Raw genomic sequence first — 17,130 nt, forward strand, 5'->3', positions numbered from 1 at the left:
GCAGGTGGTCTCCCATTGAAGGCACTGCCCAGAGCCAAACTTGCTTAGTTTCAGCAAGGCAGCTGTATGATGTGCATTGAGACCATGCTTTTGCAAATAATGATTTCCTTCTACAAGAAAAGGAGCAGTATTGACAACACTAGAAAGAGAAGAGGAGAATCAAATAGCAGCATGTGGTCATAGCCAGGGGTGTAGTTATCTGGGGGGCTTATTCCCCTTATTTGTTTGAGAGCAGAATCCCAGCCATTATGTTTCCCGCATCCTACGAGCCAATCAGCATGAAAGCTGGCTTGAGTTGATGTATGATGGCCACTGAGAAGGATCTTCTAACATGCTATTTTGTCCTTTCCTGCCGATTGGGGCCAATCAAAGTGAAAGGAGGTGAGTCAGCCACTGAGAAAGACTCTTCTCAGTAGCCAACACACTCCCTTTTCATGCTGATTGGCTCTTAGGGACTTCTGCTATTGTGGGAGAAGGCACACCCAGAAAGGACTGAGGAGTGGAGATGAGAACAGAAAGCAAGCAAGGGGGGGGCATGGCGTGATTATCATGAAGAGACCCTGCACTTCTGAATTTGCCACTACACTACTGGTCACCTCCGCAATTGTATACCACAGTACTATGAGATCCAGGCCAACTGAGGCCTACACATAACAGCAGAATGAGCTGGTAGTATGGATTGCACCTCATGTATGCACCTTCATATGGGGCGAGGGGGAATCACATTTTTAACGCTCCCATTTAAAACAAACAAAAACCCTGCAATTGGAAAACCAGCACCATAGGGATATACTAGTTTTTGCCTGCAGAGATGGTTTTTGCTTAATACACAGGAACTGTTAAAAAATTGCACCTTCCTCCTGCAGTCTGGATTCCATCATCACATTCTGCAGCTTTTCAGAGAGTAGACGGGGAATTACGGTCCTAAATTTTCTTCCTTTAAAAAGCTCCCTGCAAATAGTAAACTGGCATTGTAAACAAAGGGCTAGCAAGGAGCCTTTCTCCCGATGTGCTAGCTTTTTACTTGCAAGGTGCTTTCAGCATTCAGGAACGTAATTCCCACACCTGAAGTGGCAAGTGACATAAGTCTAAGGGATATCGCGTGTGCGGTCGTTCTCTCCCTGTTTAAGGGCTCTAAGAAAGAAAATAATAAAAATAGAAAAGGAAAGGAAAAGGTGGCAATTCCTCGAAAGAGTCTCTCTGTAAAGGCACGCCTAAATTGGAGGTTTTCCGGCTCCGGGGAGGCTTCTCTCGCGCAGTGCCAGCAGAGGGCTCTGCTCATTGCTTCCAGGGAAGTCGCTGCCCTTTTTCACTTTGATCATCTGGTGGGTTGGGAGGATGGATAAACTTCCTGTAGTGAATAGAGCAGCCGCCATCGTAAATGCCACAGTTGCAGCGAGAACCCCAATTCATCGGGGGGAGGTGTAGAGCCGTGAGGCCAGCTTTTTCCCAGCTCGACCGGAGTGAAGACTACCTCGGCTTCAACTCGAGACTGAATGAAAAGTCGAAGTTGAAAACTGTTCAGGTAAACAAGGGGCTGTGTGGGCGGAAGGCAGGAAAGCCGCTTCTTGCATACCAGGCATATAACATTTTAAATCTCTGGTACTAGCCAGGCTGCCGCTTGGGTGGACGAGGTTTGGACCGTGTTTGTGTGGAATCCAAGCTTTGTTAAAATTAATTTTTCAACTCGAAGTATAGAGTGGCTTGCTTTTACTGGCACGAACAGTGTGAATTGGCGTTCTCCCCACCCTTCGGGAATGTGTTTTGGATTTTTTCTGTTTACGCAAATAAAAAGGTATTGAAGCCGGCACCAGTCGCTTTTGGAATGATTGCATTTTTTTGTACTTCTTTAGATCCACGCCCAGCATCGATCAGGGTATCTCCAAACACACAGTAGATCTGTGCAAAGGAGCCCTCTTACAAATTGCATTTCTCTTGAAGGTCGTCTTCGTCAGATGTTCCTATATGTTTGAGGAATGTGCATGCCTCCTTCATGTTTCATGTCATTACCACAATAAATGCTGATCAAACTCTGATTGATTTTCAGTGCTGCATAAAATGTGAAGCTCCCTCAAAGTCCCACGAGCAGGGATGTGAAACCCGTGGCCCTCCCCGTGTTTGATTCCAACTCCCATCAGCCCCAGCTAGCATAGCCAATGGTCAGGGATGATGAGAGTTATAGTCCAGCTATATCTCTGAAGAGCCATAGGTTTTTGATCCTTAACCTAGAATGTTGAGGATGAATCTGCAAAGTTCAGAGGCACTGTGCCACGGAATACTAATTTCTGGGGAGCAATTGCATGAGAAGCCCTTCAAGCCCTACTTAGCTTCCTGGAGCATCTTTTTTGACCACTGTGAAAAGCAGGGTGCTGAACTAGATTAACCTTTGGTCTGGTGCCACAGAACTATTCTTATGGAGTGAATTTTCAAATATTGTGGGGAAATATTGTGGGGGAAAATGATTTTAGCTCTTTTCCTTCCAGCACTGCAGCCCCAATCCAACTTCCATACACACCTGTTGCTCCTTTTAAATCTTTGTCAGAAAATTCAGTTGCAGATCTCCTACTTATTGTGAGTAGTTTAACACCTCAATGTCTCAGGCTAGAAGCTAAACAGGGTCAGGTCTGGTCAGTGCCTGGATGGGAGACTGCTTGGGAACCATATGTAAGCCTCCTTGGGTTTCTATCATGAAAAGAAAGGTGGGGTATAAATAAATAATTTTACCTAGAGGTAAACACAAACATTTTGTTAGGTTTGATAAGCTCTTCAGGATATATCTGATAAGCTGACATATCATGACAAACCCAATAAGGTTTGATAAGCTCTTCAGGACTACTTAGAGGTTTTATTTACAATTAAGCGGCATATAAAATTGGTTAAATAAATAAAATAAAAATATCTAAGGGGGGGAAATAGAAAAGCTGTCATTTGTTACTGCCATTACCAAGTATTTAACTTTCCCAGTGTATATTTTTGTCAGTTGCCATTTTTAATAACGGAAGTTATGCATAGGAGTGATGTAATTTTTATGATAATTTTGGGATGCATTCAATGAGCAATGTCATTTGAAGTTTTTAATAGGGATGGAAGCTTTGGCATCTGGATACCCAATCAGGGGACTTACTGTGTACATTGTACGTGATCATTGCAGCCAGGCAAGGCTGGCGGACTGTTGGTGGTCTCCACTGTTCTCATTCTTAGCACAAGGATTTACACTTGCACAGTGAAACTTGCCATCCCTCTCCTCCCCCTTGTGCACCCTGTACCATCCCCAAATCTGATCTGGAGGGTTGGGGGAAAACCCGGAACAAATTTAGGGGGGGTGCACGGGGGGGAGGGAGGGAAGAGGAAGGAAAGTTCTGTTGTGCAAGCATAAATCATTGTGCTAATAGATCAAGTTACTTAGTGCTATATTGGATACAAGCCAATAGTACATATGTGTATGTGTTTATACATAGAAATTCAGTCCTTATACACATTTCCTCTCCACCATCTGGGGCAATTGATTATATTCTGAATGTACTTACTTCATACGGTTCATTCACACTGATTTGTTTTATGTGCTTCCTTCTTGCCCTCTTATTGTTTGGTGTGGTGGAAGGAACAGGGGCAGTGCCAGGTATTAGATGCGGGGCACATGCCCATGACATACATTTGCCTCTGGGCAGTTGAAGATGGTGGGTGGTTGGGGTCTTGCTATGACTGTGCTCTGCAGTGCCCCCAACCACCCAGTAAACAAAGCTTTTTAAAAACTGTTAAAAATGGGGGCAGGGGGAGGAAGAGCTGAAGATCCAGGGCCCAGTGCAAAAGAGCAGGGGCTTGAGTCCCCTAACATTGCCCGGGAAGGGGGAAGTGTAGGACTGAAATACACAGGATGTTTCTGATTTTGAGTTCTGTTTGTCTCAGCAGGCCATGGGATGGCAACTGGAACTGAGGAACAGATATGTGTAAAAGAAGAGCCAGAGCGTGTGGAAATGAGTGTGGTATTGACTGATGGATCTGAAGAGATGGTCTCCGAAAACTGCAAACAGGAAAGCAAGAATAAGAGTTGGGATTTTCCAGGTAAGCGAGAGGGAGACACCTCTGACAAAAGCCAAGACAAAGCTGCTAAGCACAAGGAGCAAGGTTTCAAGAATCTTGACCAAATTGTCATCCAGCAGTTGATCCACATTGGAGGAAGTGAGAACAGGTGCAGCAAGCAGGAGGAGAGCTTCTGTCAGAGTCCCAGCCTCAGCAAACCTCAGATTGTCCATTTGGGAGAGAAACCGTACCTGTGCATTATCTGTGAGAAAACCTTCCGCAACCACTCGGGTCTTATGGTACATCAGAGAATCCACACAGGAGAGAAGCCCTATAAATGTCCTGATTGTGATAAGAGTTTCAACCAGCGGTCACACCTGACCTCTCACCGTGGGACCCATACAGGAGAGAAGCCCTTTAAATGTTTTGACTGTGGAAAAAGCTTCAGCTACAATTCTGGCCTCATAATACACCAGCGGATTCACACAGGGGAGAAGCCGTACAAATGCTCTGACTGTGAGAAAAGCTTCAGTCAAAAATCACACCTGTTTTCACATCAGAGGACCCATGTGGGAGAGAAATCCTTTAAGTGTCTTGATTGTGGAAAGAGCTTCAGTTATAACTCTGGTCTCATCATACACCAACGAATCCATACGGGGGAAAAACCCTATAAATGCTCTGATTGCGGGAAGAGCTTCAATCAACGATCACACCTTATTTCGCACCAAGGCATTCACACGGGACAGAAGCCATATACATGCAAGGATTGCGGGAAGAGTTTTAGCTTCAACTCTGGGCTTGTTATACATCAACGACTTCATACAGGAGAGAAACCTTTTAAATGTTCCAACTGCGGGAAAAGCTTCAACCAGAAATCACACCTTATTTCACACCAGAGAGTCCACACAGGGCAAAAATTTTGACTTGTTGATGGCAATTATATAGGATAGGTGTGGAGAGCCTTTGGCCTTCCAGGTGTTGCTGAATTACGACTCCCATAATTCCTGGCCATTGGCCATGCTTGCAAGGGCTGATGGGAGTTGTAGTTCAGCAATATCTCCAAGGCTACAGTCTTGAAGGCACATGAGGCCAGCACCTTGCTGAAGCTAAGCAGGGTCAGGCCTGATCAGTGCCTGGATGGGAAACCGCCTGGGAACCATATGTAAGCCGCCTTGGGTTTCTACCATGAAAAGAAAGGCGGGGTATAAATGTAATAAATAAATAAGTAATATCTGGAAGGTCAAAGGTTTCCCACCCTGAGGTAGATTAATTTCTATTAACATAAGCATCATTTTTGAAGGATCTAGAATGCTGCAGTCTAAGCAGGAGCTTTTAAGTAACAGCCATCATCAGTATTTCCCAAAGAGTATGCCTCATGGCAATGGACTTGTTTTCAGAATTTTAAAGGTGAATTTACACATGTGTGTTTAGCAGTTGACAAGTGCTGCCCTTCTTTTTGTTACAGGCCAACAGCAATGCACAGAAAATGAAGTCTCAGATAAAAAAAATTCCAATCATACAGCAAGAGGATACTCATTGCAAAATCCAATACTAAAGTTTTTTTTTTTTGCACTTTTCTCAGTGGAGGGGAGACACCCTTAAACTTGAAGCTAAAGAATCTACTGATCAACTTCTATAAAAAGTGTTTAAAACCTCCCATTAAATTGTTTATGTTGGTCCATTAGGGTATATGCCTTTGTACAGAATTTATAATCTTCATCAGAGGTACCATATCCACACCATATATTTAAAGCACATGGATTCTCCCAAAGAATCCTGAGATCTGTAGTCTGTTAAGGGTGCTGGGAATTGTAGCTCGGATGGGTACACTACAGTTCCCAGGATTCTTTGGGGGAATCCAGGTACTTTAAATGTATGGCGTGGATGCGACTTTAGAATCAAACTAGGTGGACATGAAATATGCCTTTGAAGCCCATGCTTGGGATTTCCAGGGCCCACCCAAGACACCGTGCTGCTTGAGGTGAAGGGTGTTCCACCCACCCGGTACACCGTGTGGATGTGACACAAGTTGCACTGGTGTGTGGAGGGGGAGAGTAGACTATATCTGCTTGTCCAGCTTGCTGTGCCTGAAAAGGGGATCCTGTGCACGTACAGTTGTATGTGAGTAGGCTCTGCTTTTTAGAAGTTATACAGAATGGGTTGGAGTGATGGTAATAAGCTGGTAAGGTGTACAATGTCAAGGGTGGGGTTACAAAGCACTGTCCCTCTTCCCCTCCACCTGTTTAGCCTATGAATCAGCAGTGGGGAAACTTTGGCCCTCTGCATGTTGCTGAACTACAACTTCCATCAGTCCTAGCAAGCAAGGTTGCCCACATCTGCTATAAATGGAGGCAACTTTTGGAAGAGGAATTATTTAATTTTAAAAAAGGAAGATAAGTATGTGACGTTGCTGATATATATCTTCCAGATTAGGTTACTCCAACACATTCTACATGGGGGCTGCCTCTGAAAAGTGTTTGGGAACTTCAGCTGGTGCAGCAGTCAAGGTTGTGCCTGGGACCTGCTTTTCAGTGCATATAACTACAGTGTTGTTCAGTCCGCATTGGTTACCACTTTGTTTCTGAGTACAATTCAGAGTACTGGGTACTACCTATACAGGTCTAAAAATGCAATTTTAACCAATAGTTTGGGACCAGGAAATTTGAAGGGCCGCCTCCTGTATGAACCCACCCATCCCCTGTAGTCATGATCAGATGCTCTGCATTGAGTCCCATTGCAGGTCTGATTGGCTGGGATGTAGGGCAGGGCCTTTTCATTTGTGGCACCCAGGTTGGGAACTCCCCACACCAAAGGGCCCTGTTGTCTCCTCTCTATTAGTGTTTTGACATTTTTTTGAAAAATTATTTTCTTCCACAGTGCCTTTTTGATATCTGGCTTCTGGGGTTTTTTGTTTAGGTTTTTGTGTGTGTGTGTGGATTGTAGTTTTTGTAGTAACTGATGCTGTGTACTGTCCTGAGGTCCCTGTGAGCAACTGAAAGGTGGGAAAATAAATATTTTAATAAATAAAACAATATTCATTTTTAATAATAGACCATTATAACTTAAGTGGAAAAAACAACACCTCTATACAGCATGTTGCTGTATGTATTAGTGCATATTAAAATACTGTAGTCTCTCAAGGTGATTTATTATAATATATTAACCCTCTCACACAAGTTTTCTCTCACACAGTAGGCAAACTTGCAAGGTGATTAGCTCCACCCCTGACATCCACATCTATAGTGCAAACATGTGCAGGGAGGCACCCTTCACTTGTGCAACTGTATGAACAAAGGTGCCCACACTTTCTGGAATCCCAGTTGTGCAGGATTCCAGATTGCATGGAAGGCTGTGCATGTGTGTGGTGCCTCACTGCCAATTTTTATGTTATACATTCTGCTTATCAACAAGTGTGACAATAGAGGGCAGGACTAGTTGGCGATTCCTCTCTCCGCTTCATGCATTTGTCCAGCTTCTGAAAAGGGCTGTGAATGGTGACATTTCTGTACCTTAAGTATAGACACTGCCTGTAATTTCCATGCCTGCTTGCAATAAATGGAGTGTGTGCAATGACCAATGGGGATTTTTTTAATTTTCAAAATAGATGTTTCAATATTGGTTGCATCCTTGGATCTTTACTCCCCCCCCCAACTAGGCTAAACTTAATGAATGCAACATCAAGTGGCAACTTGCATGTATGAAGGAACCATCACAGATCCAACATCACAAGCAGAGCTTTTTGTAATGTTTCACATCACGTTAAATGCTAAAAACCTTTCCAGTAGGGGCAGCTCATGAGAAGAATCTTGCTGGATCAGACCATAGGCCTGTCTAGTCTGTTAACCAGATGGCATATGGAGAAGCCCAAAGCTTGGATGAAGAGCTTTAACTCATTTCTGGAGCACGTGCTATGCAGGTAGAAAGTCCCAGGTTCAGTCTGCAGCTTCTCCAAGCAGGGCTGGGAATGTCTCCTGTCTGACCCTAAAAGGTAAAGGTGTCCCCGTACTTATAGTGCGAGTCGTTTCCGACTCTTAGGGTGACATCTTGCGACATTTACTAGGCAGACGGTATATATGGGGTGGGATTGCCAGTTCCTTCCCCAGCCTTTCTTTACCCCCCATCATATGCCGGGTACTCATTTTACTGACCACGGATGGATGGAAGGCTGAGTGGACCTCGACCCCTTGTACTGGAGATTCGACTTCCTCCTTCCGTTGGAATCGAACTCCGGCCGTGAGCAGAGCTTCGGCTGCGTTACCGCCGCTTACCACTCTGCGCCACAGAGAGAAGCCACAATATGGAGTTAGTCTGAGTCAGTATAAGTGTTATGTTATGGTTTATTTCTAGGCTGCCTTTTGGCCAAAAAGGTCCCCAAGGCGGCTTACACAGAAATAGAAAAACACAAATGCAGAATACAAATAAAAGCAATAATATTTACCAAAATTCAAGCCAGCAAAATCCTAGCATTTCGAAAAAGCAACAACAGCTAAAAACCAAAATCATTCATCTTCCTGGTAAAGGACAGTCCCCAGGAAAACATCACTAAGAGCAGGGGTGAGGGGGCAAGGCAGATGGAAAATCTTGCCCCTTGATGGTCCCAGCACAGTCTTGCCCCTGCAGTAATACCTCTCAGTCTGAAGTGAAGCGTCCTGTGTTCCTAACATGAGGGCAGTTGCACTTCCCACTGTTCTTGAGTGGCTGGTATCCAGAGGCTTACTGCCTCTAATATAGGAGGTGATGTATAACTATCATGACTAGTAGCCATTGATAGGGGAAACGTTGTAGCTCAGGGGTAGAGTGGCTGCTTTTTCATGCAAAAGATCACATATTCAATCCCTGGCATCTCCAGGTGGAGCTGGGAATGTCCCCTGTCTGAAACATTTGAGAGCCATTGCCAATCAGTATGGACAATACGGAGCTACATGGACCAGCGGTCTGATTTGGTATAACGCAGTTTCCTATAGAAAATGACTGTCCAATCTAGTGGCGGCAGGGGAGGGGAGGATGATTCTTGTTTAGAGTGTGGGAGGTCCTAGGTCCAGTTCATGACAAGCCCATCTTCTCAGATGCGAGATATCAGTAGTAAATCATCATGTGAATTTGGTAGGTCTGGCTTGCTTGATCCGTTCTGGGCCATTCCATTCTGGATGGCATTTTGGTTGTTAAACGGTTAATGAAATACAATATTGGAAGAGTTTTGGTATTATATATTGTTCTCGTGTCTCTAACACATCCCAGTGTTTTTGGCATCAGTTTCTTTTATAAAGGGCCTGTTCCAGCCTGTTCCATTCCTGCTTTCACACCGTCCCAATGGAGGTTGTCATGTCACAAATTAAAAAGACAATTCTCCCCCCACTCAAAAAAAAAAAAAATCCTGGGAAAGGAAGATTCTACAGGAAGGAAAATCTAAAGGTCAGGAACAAGACTGGAAGGAGGGACGACTGAGGAGGCGTTAACACCTTTTGGTATCCCCTTGTTTACTGTATCCTTTACATCCTTTTTTCTTGTGAAAGAAAAAAGACGCCAGTCATTTAATTTCTGATGTTCATATGAAATTGCCTGTTAACTCGACCTTTACAAAATCCATTATGTAATTTAACACACTCGCTGCATGGAGGATAAATGAGGAGGAAGTTCCTTGCTTTCCCTTTCCTTCCCCTAGCTTGATCTCATGTCCTCTCCAACAGGGAGGGGTGGGGAGTGTTGCCTGGCACTATGGACCTCTCCTCCCCAAATACCCCACCTAGAAATCTGGCTACCCCATCTAACAAGGAAGGCTGGCCACAGAGCTGCCTGACATTGGGGACACACAATGGTGTCCTCTGGATTAATTTAGACCAAACTTTTCTAATTTTTATAGCAATTGTAGTAGTCTAAAAGTGCTTGTCTTGTTTATATTCACTAGAAATCTGAGAGGTGTATAATTAATATTCCTAATTTTTAATTTGAGGCTGGCATCCCCCCATATATATATTACTTGAAATATATATATTATTCATGTCAAGATTTCCCTGAGCATTTTTATCAGGGGGAGGGGGAGGGGTGATAGTATGTATTTATATTTGTCAGTTCAGGATTACATTTCTTGAGCTGTTTGGAGAAAAGGTGGGTTATGAATGTAATAATAATATGCTGTGAGAGTCTTTGGCAGCATATACACAACATTTTATTCCAGTGTCAATGGAGATCGAGTACTTGTTTTTCCTCTGTAGTCCACAATCTAGATCATATTTAGCCTCCCTGAAAAACGCTTGAGAAACTGGTTTCACTCTGAAAACAAAAGCTCATTGCATGCAGATTGATTCTGCATTAACCTGCAGGGTGTCTGTTTGAAAAAGATGTAGGCTGCTGTTCCACCAGGGGGGATGGAGGTAGTGTATCCACACCTGTCTAGTGATGTTGTGGGTGGGCATATACCAAGACTGCAATCACAATTTCCTTCTTCCTTCACCTGGGGCATGTGCCAGGAGGAAAAAACAGAGATAATCGAATCAAGGGGAGGGGTTTCAAACACATATCAGTAACCACACCCACCCATGTGGACAGCCGGATCTAGAATCAATCTGGATTGAAAGCTGCATGTTAAGAACAAGCATAAATAATTCCAGATTGGAAAAAACCTACATTTTTGTGCGACAAACGAGTTTGCGTGTAAGCAGCCGTAGTTATTTAGAAATGAAACCACAGCAGCTTGTCTGGTTGCAGCCACCAGAGGGCTTCAGTAGCCCAGGAAAGAGCACAGGCTGGTCTGGTTCCTCTCCCACTCCCTGCCTCTGGCAGCATGTTGAGGTTCCTGGGTCAAAAGCTGTTGTATAATGAACATACAACAACTTTGCTGATTTCCAGCCTGAGAATAAGAAGCGGCCGTGATCTTTGTTCAGTTCGCTGTGACTCAGGAGGAACTGACTCCCATTGGATCAGATCATGAACACCCAAATGAATGGGAACTGCAGTAGGCCTTGAAGTAAGTGAATTCTCAAAGAAATTACATAATTGGGAAAGCCCGAGGAACGACGCAGTAGCTAGGATTGCCAGCTGTTGTTATTAATCAGCAGAGCATGTGTGCCTGCTATATACCTTCCCAAGGAATATTTTTTGATGAGCAGGTGTATAAAGTACAGAAATAAACAAACAGGCACAAACCCAACAGGGGAAGCTTCCATCTTCCTCCATCTGTCTCTCCCAGCCTCCCGCAGTCCAATGCAGGCTTGCTCATTCACCTTGTTTTTTTAAAAAAACGATTTAACAGTTTTCCTGAAGAGGCTCATGTGACTTTTAATGGCTGCATAAATATGGAAATTTAGCTGCTGAAACTTAGTTCATCACTTCATTGCTGGAAAACTGCTACACCTGTTGAATGTCTGCCTGCCAAAGCTGTTAAAAGCCACAGGCATGTGTGAATTGGGTCTTATCAAAGCACTGTTCTGAATCCAGACCAAAGTTGGATAGGGCCTATTTTAACATTCTGGTTGTTTTCATAAAAACATAAGAAGAGTCCTGCTGGGTCTGGCCAAGGGCCCATCTAATCCAACATCCTGATCTCACAGTAGCTAGCCAGATGCCTGTGGGAAGCCCGCAAGCAGGATTTGAGCATGACAGCACTCTCCACACTTGTGTCTTCCCAAAAGGATAAGTGGTTGCCTGCTGCTGCAGAAGCTATTCAAGTAAGAGGGGGGACTGCCTTAATTCTGTATCACCCAAATATGTTTTTTTCTGTCCAGAAGTGAAGCCCTCGTAAGAGAATTACGCTCAGTGAGGCAACGTGGGGATACTCTTAGAATTCACCCTGGTCTTCTTTCTAGAAAGGGATACATTCTTTTTCTGCGGTGGACTGAGGCTCTCTGGAAAGGTATGGCACAAGCCTAATCCAGAAAATGTAAGAATAGGGGAAGGGCTGTAACTCAGCAGGTAGAGCACAGGTTTCGCATGTTGAAGATCACAGGCTCAATCCCTGGTATGTCTAGGTAGGGCTGGGAATGACTCCTCTGAAACCCTGAGGAGTCACTGCAACTCCCCGATATGAACCCACCCATACACTACGTTCAAGATCAAAGGCTGTCCTCCGGGTGCCTACTCTGAGGGAAGCTCAGAGGATGGCACAAGGGAGAGGGCCTTCTCAGTGGTGGCCCCCAAATTATGGAACGATCTCCCTGACGAGGTGCACCTGGTGCCAACACTGTTATCTTTTCGTCGCTAGGTCAAGACTTTCCTCTTCTTCCAGGCATTTTAGCATGTGTTTTAAATTGTTTTAAATTTTTAAATTGTGTTTTAAATTGTTTTTAAAAGATGTGTTTTAAATTTGTATATTTGTTTTAATGTTTTTGGTTGCTGTAAACCGCCCAGAGAGCTTCAGCTATGGGGTGGTATATAAATACAATAAATAAATAAACAAACTCAGGGTGTAGGCCTGGTGTGGAGATCCTCAGGCCCTGATGGCCAAATGCAGCCCTCCAGGCCTCCATATTCGGCCCTCAAGACTCTTCCCCAGCCATACCCCCTCTCCTCAGGGCACACCCTTCCCAGGCTCTGCTTTGCAGCCTCCTGGAGTGTTTTTGCTTGTTGGGAATGTGTCCTTGAACTCTGATCGTGCCTCTTGCTCCCCTGGATGGACAACAGAGAGGGGTGTGTATAGAAGGCAGCCTGCAGCAGAAAGGTAACCTTAACATTCCTTGCTCCACCAGCCTTCCCCTCTGGCCCTCCTCACCACTGGTATGTGGCCCCCAGAAGATTACCCAGGAAGGAATGTGGTCCTCAGGCTGACATAGGTTCCCCACCCCTGGTATGGACATTACTGAGCTAGATGGACCAATGGTCTGACTCTGTGTAAGACAGCCTCCTCTGCAGTCTTTCTGTATCAGATGAAAGGTCCATCTAGTTCAGTGTCCTGTTTTGTACATACAGTCACCAGCCAGACGCCTCGAGACACCCACAAGCAAGGCATAAAGACAGCAACCCTCCCCGGTTGTTGTCCCCCAGCAACTGGTATTCAGTGGTATACTGCCTCTGAACCTGGAGGTTCCATTCAGCTATCATAGCCAATTGTCACTGGCAGACCTATCCTCCATAACTATCCTCCATAAATTTGTCAAATTACCTTCTAAGCTAATGACCATCCCCACATCTTGTGGCGGTGAATTCCATAAATCAGTTATGCACTGCATAGGAAATTCTTTCTGTTGGTCCTAAATCTATTGCAAGGGAGGAAGAACATAGGGCTGAGCCAGACCATTGGTCCATCTAGGTCAGTACTGTCTACACTGACCAGCAGTGGCTCTCCAGGATTCCAGACTGAGGTGTATTGCCAGCCCTACCTGGAGATGCCGGGGATTGAACCTGCCACCTTCTGCATGCAGAGCAGGTGCTATCCACTGAGTAGTGGAGGGCAGGCCCTTTCCTAAAGTTAGAAGAAAAGGGTGGGAGAGACTTCCTTTTTCATCATGCTTCCTCCTCCTTTTAACGCTGCTCAGAGGATGCAACTATCACATGGGAACTGCTGTGAATCGCACTCCACGGACGCTGCCTTCTCACAAGAAGCCACTTAAAAATGGAGGTACATAAGGAACATAGGCAAGCCTTTGCTCTGCCTTGCTTTGTGGCATCTACACCGAATGGCAGTGCTTCTCCAGGGTTTCAGACAGGAGTCCTTCCGAGCCCTATTTGGAGAGGCTGAGGACTGCACCTGGCATTCTTGACATGCAAAGCATGTGGCTTGTCACCAAGTTATGGCCTTTTCTCCTATTCTGATGTTCTGATGGGTTAGGCTTGCCTTTATGGGTTAGACCAGGGTGGGGCTCTGCCCCTCCAGATGGAGTCCAACAAAACTCCCATCCACCCCAGCCAGCATAGGCAATGGTCAGGGGTGATGGGAGTTGTAGTCTGACCATATCTGGAGGGCTATGGGATTCCCCCACCCCCTGAGCTAGACCAAATCTTAGCTAAAGCTCAAGGCTTCGTTTTCTTTTCTTTTTCCCCAGCAGTCCTAAGGATGAGTAAGACCACAGAGGAGAATTCTTGTCAAGAAGTTCCCAGGATGGCAACATCACAGAGTCCTAAGCTGGGAAAGACTTGTAAGAACTGCTCACCTCGCGGATCAGTGAAGCAAGCGAAAGTGGTGGGGAGACTCGCTCAGTGTTGCAAACAGTTTAAGACTTGGAAAGAAACTGGAGTCCATCAGGGGCAAGGTGGAAGTGAAAACACATGCACAGTCTACGCAGAGAGCAGCGGGCAGCGTCTGAGACATAAAGGACGCAATGCCATCGGTCTGGACCACCCCCTATTAAAGTGCCCAGATTGCGGGAAAGGACTTGCTAATCAATCGGCCTTCAAAAGGCACTGGAAATTCCACACGGGTGAGAAGCCCTATACATGTCCTGAATGTGGGAAAAGCTTTATGGAGAGCGGCCACCTCATTCAGCATCGGAGGATCCACACAGGAGAGAAACCCTACACTTGTTCAGACTGTGGGAAAGGGTTTACTCAGATCTCGCACTTCATTCATCACCGGAGAAGCCACACAGGGGAGAAGCCCTACAGCTGCCCCGAGTGTGGGAAAAGCTTCAATTTTAAGTCAGCTCTGATACGCCATCACCGGATTCATACAGGAGAGAAGCCGTATGAATGCCCCGTGTGCGGGAAAAGCTTCAACGTTAGTTCCCACCTGGCTAGACACCAGAGAATGCACCTCAAACAGGCAAAGCTTGAAACCGTGGAAGGCTCTGGAGGCAACGCTGCCTTCCTTAGACGTCACAGAGCACCGCGGCCGTACGATTGCACTGACTGTGGGAAAGGTTTTCTCCGGAGTGGAGATCTTGTGAGACATCAGAGAATCCACACAGGAGAGAGACCTTATCTGTGTAGTGAATGCGGAAAGAGATTCAGCCACAAATCCAGCCACATGAGGCACCAGGCAGGACACATAAGAGGAATTGCCCTGAAGTGCTAAGTCCTGAAGTTGAGAGGCCCTCTCTTCCAGCTTCTGTGATGGATTCCAGAGAATGCTGCATGTGGAGACTTTTCTGCATTTATGCACTTAAAAACAAGCAAAGCAGCAAATCATTTCTGCAACTAGAAATGCTAAGTTCTGCAATCAGAATAAATGACATAAATGTACAGTACGTCATTTTCAGAAGTGCCCTTAATTAGCATGCCTTTCTGCACATGTTTGTTGTCAATATTTTTGTAGAGAACTTGCCTGTTTACCTACTTCTTGTTTTGTTTTTAAAACTAAGTTTTGGGATAAACAGGTCTGGAAAGAAGTTTGGGACAGATGTAACATCGAACAGTGACAGGTAGGAAGAACCCTGCTCTCTCCCTGCCTCCAAACTGCAAAATTGTTAAAAGGAAGTGCAGTTAGGAGTGCCTGCTATTGACTTGGAGACAGCACCTATTTCTTGGAAAAGCACAAAAGTTTCCTGCTATTGAGGCCTCCCCACAACCAGGCAACTCTATGCAACGACCCAGCCTCCTTTTCTGCACATTATAGTGGCACATTACACCTTGCAGCAATCCAGTTGCTAACCCAACCAAGAACTTGGGTGTAGAGAGTTCAGCTGAAGCAGGGTGCTGATCTCGATCAGGGATTTTCTCCCTGGGAGCTCAACCTTAGCATGAGAAAGGGTCCTGCCTGATTATGGTCAAGAGCTGAGACAACAGAGATGGCCAGTTCAGTTGGTTCTCCTCATTCTTATCCTGCGCTTGGATAGCAGGCGTGCTAGACCAGCCTGATAGGTCTTGTAGTCCACAACATCTGGAGGGCACCAGATTGGGGGTGTTGGCAGTAAACTTATAGTGGGGACTAGGGATGAGCGAGAAATTTGATTCAGTTCAAATTTAAAGCTGAAACAATCAAATTTGCACTTTCTGAAACAATATGAGAACCAAAACACAGTCATCCTTTAAAATTCACACTTATCCAAATTTTGTGACGCCGTTCTCCAACCGATGTTTACAAAAATGTATATATTAGGGGGAAAGGTGCATGAAACTGGATACAGAAGTGAAAATAATATAAAAATGCATTACGGTAGGAGAAATTGCTTACAAAAATGTGTACATTAGTGAAAACTGCACACATTACTACTGGTCTACTATAATGAGCTGTACATGAGGCTGCCCTTGAAGAAAGTCTGGAGGCTGCAGCTAGTGCAGAATGTAGCTGCTAGGCAGGTAAGTGGGGCAGCCTGGCGTCCTGTAAGCACTGCACTGGCTACCACTGAGCTACTGAGTCCAGTTTAAGGTATTAGTACTTGCATATAAATCCCAAATGGCTTGGAACCCGAGTACCTAAAGGAGCACCCTCCCCACTATAAACCATCTTGGACCCTATGATCAGCAAGTAAGGCCTTGTTGGTGGTGCTGCCACCAGGGGCTGCCTGATTGATGTTGATCCGTGACAGGGTCTTTTCAGTGGCAGTTCCCTGCTTGTGGAATGCCCTGCCTGGCGAGGGGCATCTGTCTCCCTCATTACTGACCTTCAGGAAGAATTTGAAAATATTCCTATTTACCAAACCATTTGATGGCTGAAGGACAACGGTCCTGGCAACCCAAAGAAAATTGGATGAAACAACGTTTTTAATTGTTAACCATTTTTAGAATGGAAGTGTGTTTGCCATCCTGCACTCCTTCAGAAGGAACGGCAGGATATAAATAACGGTTGAGTTAGACCCAGTCTGCCTTGTATGGTCAGGTGGGTATTATTAGAGCCACTCCTTGAATCAGCAGTTATTGAGTGAGGATTCTTGAAGAGGTGAGCCTCCTTCCTCCATTCCTGACCCTGGCTTGCTAGGCAAATTTGGCTGGGAGGATTAGAGCCAGCGGAGGCTGGTCCATTAGGGCTAGTGGGGCACTACCCCACCAACTTCAGCCAGCGTCCACCTGCCTACCTCCTTACTTCCAATCAGTCCAGGGGATGGCACTGGTGGCTTCCTCCTGCTCCTTAGACTCAGTGTACCCTTTGTAGAACTCAGCAGCTGGCAGGATGGGGACAAAACCAGAATTAGTTGGCTCTGGCTTCATCTACTGTTGGCCTCCCTGCTTTCTGGCCTGCCAGTCCCAATAGGTACCAGAGCTTGGAAAAGTTACTTTTTTGAACTACAACTCCCATCAGCCCAA

At 45.3% G+C, this 17,130-nt stretch overlaps 1 protein-coding gene across 1 annotated transcript; it reads left to right on the forward strand.

The window, feature by feature from the left end:
- The first annotated feature begins 1,328 nt into the window (after positions 1-1,328).
- Positions 1,329-15,180, forward strand: LOC133380879 (zinc finger protein OZF-like). The gene is made up of 3 exons (XM_061619043.1): positions 1,329-1,525; positions 3,910-4,896; positions 14,421-15,180. The coding sequence occupies exons 2-3, from the start codon at positions 3,918-3,920 to the stop codon at positions 14,960-14,962; spliced, it is 1,521 nt and encodes a 506-aa protein (XP_061475027.1). The 5' UTR covers positions 1,329-1,525; positions 3,910-3,917; the 3' UTR covers positions 14,963-15,180.
- The last annotated feature ends 1,950 nt before the right edge of the window (positions 15,181-17,130 follow it).

The sequence above is a fragment of the Rhineura floridana genome, chromosome 3 (genome assembly GCF_030035675.1).
Source record: "Rhineura floridana isolate rRhiFlo1 chromosome 3, rRhiFlo1.hap2, whole genome shotgun sequence".
Classification (NCBI taxonomy): domain Eukaryota; kingdom Metazoa; phylum Chordata; class Lepidosauria; order Squamata; family Rhineuridae; genus Rhineura; species Rhineura floridana.